The 1,538-nt window shown below is 36.6% G+C and overlaps 1 protein-coding gene across 1 annotated transcript; it reads right to left on the bottom strand.

Moving 5' to 3' along the window:
- Nucleotides 1–1,069: 1,069 nt before the first annotated feature.
- On the bottom strand, nt 1,070–1,491 carry LOC105316152 (zinc finger BED domain-containing protein 1-like; the record flags this gene model as incomplete). The annotated part of the gene is made up of 1 exon (XM_011410964.1): nt 1,070–1,491. A coding segment is annotated over one exon (422 nt), but the record flags the coding sequence as incomplete, so codon positions are not given.
- Nucleotides 1,492–1,538: the final 47 nt, after the last annotated feature.

The following is a 1,538-nucleotide window of genomic DNA, read 5'->3' as shown; positions in this document are numbered from 1 at the left end:
TACCCATAGACTCCATACACACCATACCACCATCCGATCTCTTCATTACAGCATCACTGGTTGGTATTATATTACTCCATTCATATGTTAGACTGTTAAATGAGTTGACGTCATTGTGAAAGCAAAGACCACCTCCACACTGACCACCAAAAAAGAAGATGTCATTGTTTCTGGTAGTACAGAAGTATCCTATAGCTCCTAGAGGAGGTGACGTTCCTCTGGTCACGTGAGAGGACCAACGACCAGTCCTAAACTCCAGTCTATCAATGGTGGACAACAATTTCCTCTTTTGTGGGGAATCATGAACAAGAGGTAAGTTAGGCCTATCCCCTCCCCACAGGAACACTGATTCTCCTACTACAGGAGCTGAGTGTCCTGCTATCCCTCCCAGTTGATAGATTCCTGTAAAATACAAACATGGTCATGATGAGAAAGAAAACAGAAACTGACCTTGAGACATTGTTTGTCAAGAATGCTAATTAACCAGCCACACCCATAACAATTTCATTAATTTACTCATAATCACCCACACCCATACCGGGTATCACCTTGTAAATTAAATCCAATCACTGCCAACATTATAACAATAAGTACAGTAATTATTAGTTGGTGGTATGTCAAGGAATACATCAGGTTAAAACATGTCTTCTTTGCTTGCTGATGAGGTGATGGTCCTGCTATTGAATGCATTGGAATATATTCTTCTTAGTGAGTTAGTGGTGAGTCCAATTAATAATAATTGGTAGTTGGTACTCTCTTGGTGATTATGATAAAAGGTACTTGAGCTAGTACTTACAAGAAATGTACTTACAAACTAACCCTCAGGTATAATAGTAATACAAGATATTACAATCAAAAGAATTCAAGTTTTATTAATATTATTATTATTAGAGCTGAAACAGATAGTACTTTTTATTATCCGGATATCCTTTTAAAAATTGATACGGATATCTGGCGGATAGTTAATTATTCATAGTTAATTAATGAATAGTTAATTGTCATATATTAATATTAATTGATGATTTTTAATTAACCAATAACTTTTATCAACAACAAAATTATAGAGTGATCACATATTTTTACTCAAGAATATAAGCATGTCTGCATTTTCGGGTGTTAGACTGCTTCGTTTATTGTTGATTACAAGTCCAGCTGCTGAAAAAACTCTCTCGGATGGTACTGATGTGGCTGGTACACAAAGGTAACGTCTGGCAATTCTAGCAATTGTAGGGAAACGTGACTCATTAGCTTTCCACCATTCCAGAGGATCAGAGTCATGGTGAATTTGAGGTTCTATCTGGAACAGTTTCAACTCATCTCTCCAAGCCTGATTACTATTATTGTCACATTCTGTTCCTAGTAAAAATGACATAGCTGAGTCTTCCTTTCGCTTCTTAACTCTTGGTTCTGTTGAGTCATTCTCTGAGTTAGCTAAATGCAGTGCATCTGCTTTAATTGAAATTATATCACGGACTTGAAGGAACTCCGATCCTTTTTGGGTTTGATAAACTATTATGGAAGATTCATCCCAAACCTAG

The sequence above is a fragment of the Amphimedon queenslandica genome, unplaced genomic scaffold (assembly GCF_000090795.2).
Source record: "Amphimedon queenslandica unplaced genomic scaffold, v1.1 AMPQUscaffold_4506_Cont23516, whole genome shotgun sequence".
NCBI classification, from domain to species: Eukaryota; Metazoa; Porifera; class Demospongiae; order Haplosclerida; family Niphatidae; genus Amphimedon; species Amphimedon queenslandica.
The sequence above is the reverse complement of the archived record's forward strand: the minus strand, read 5'-3'. Positions and strand labels throughout refer to the sequence as shown.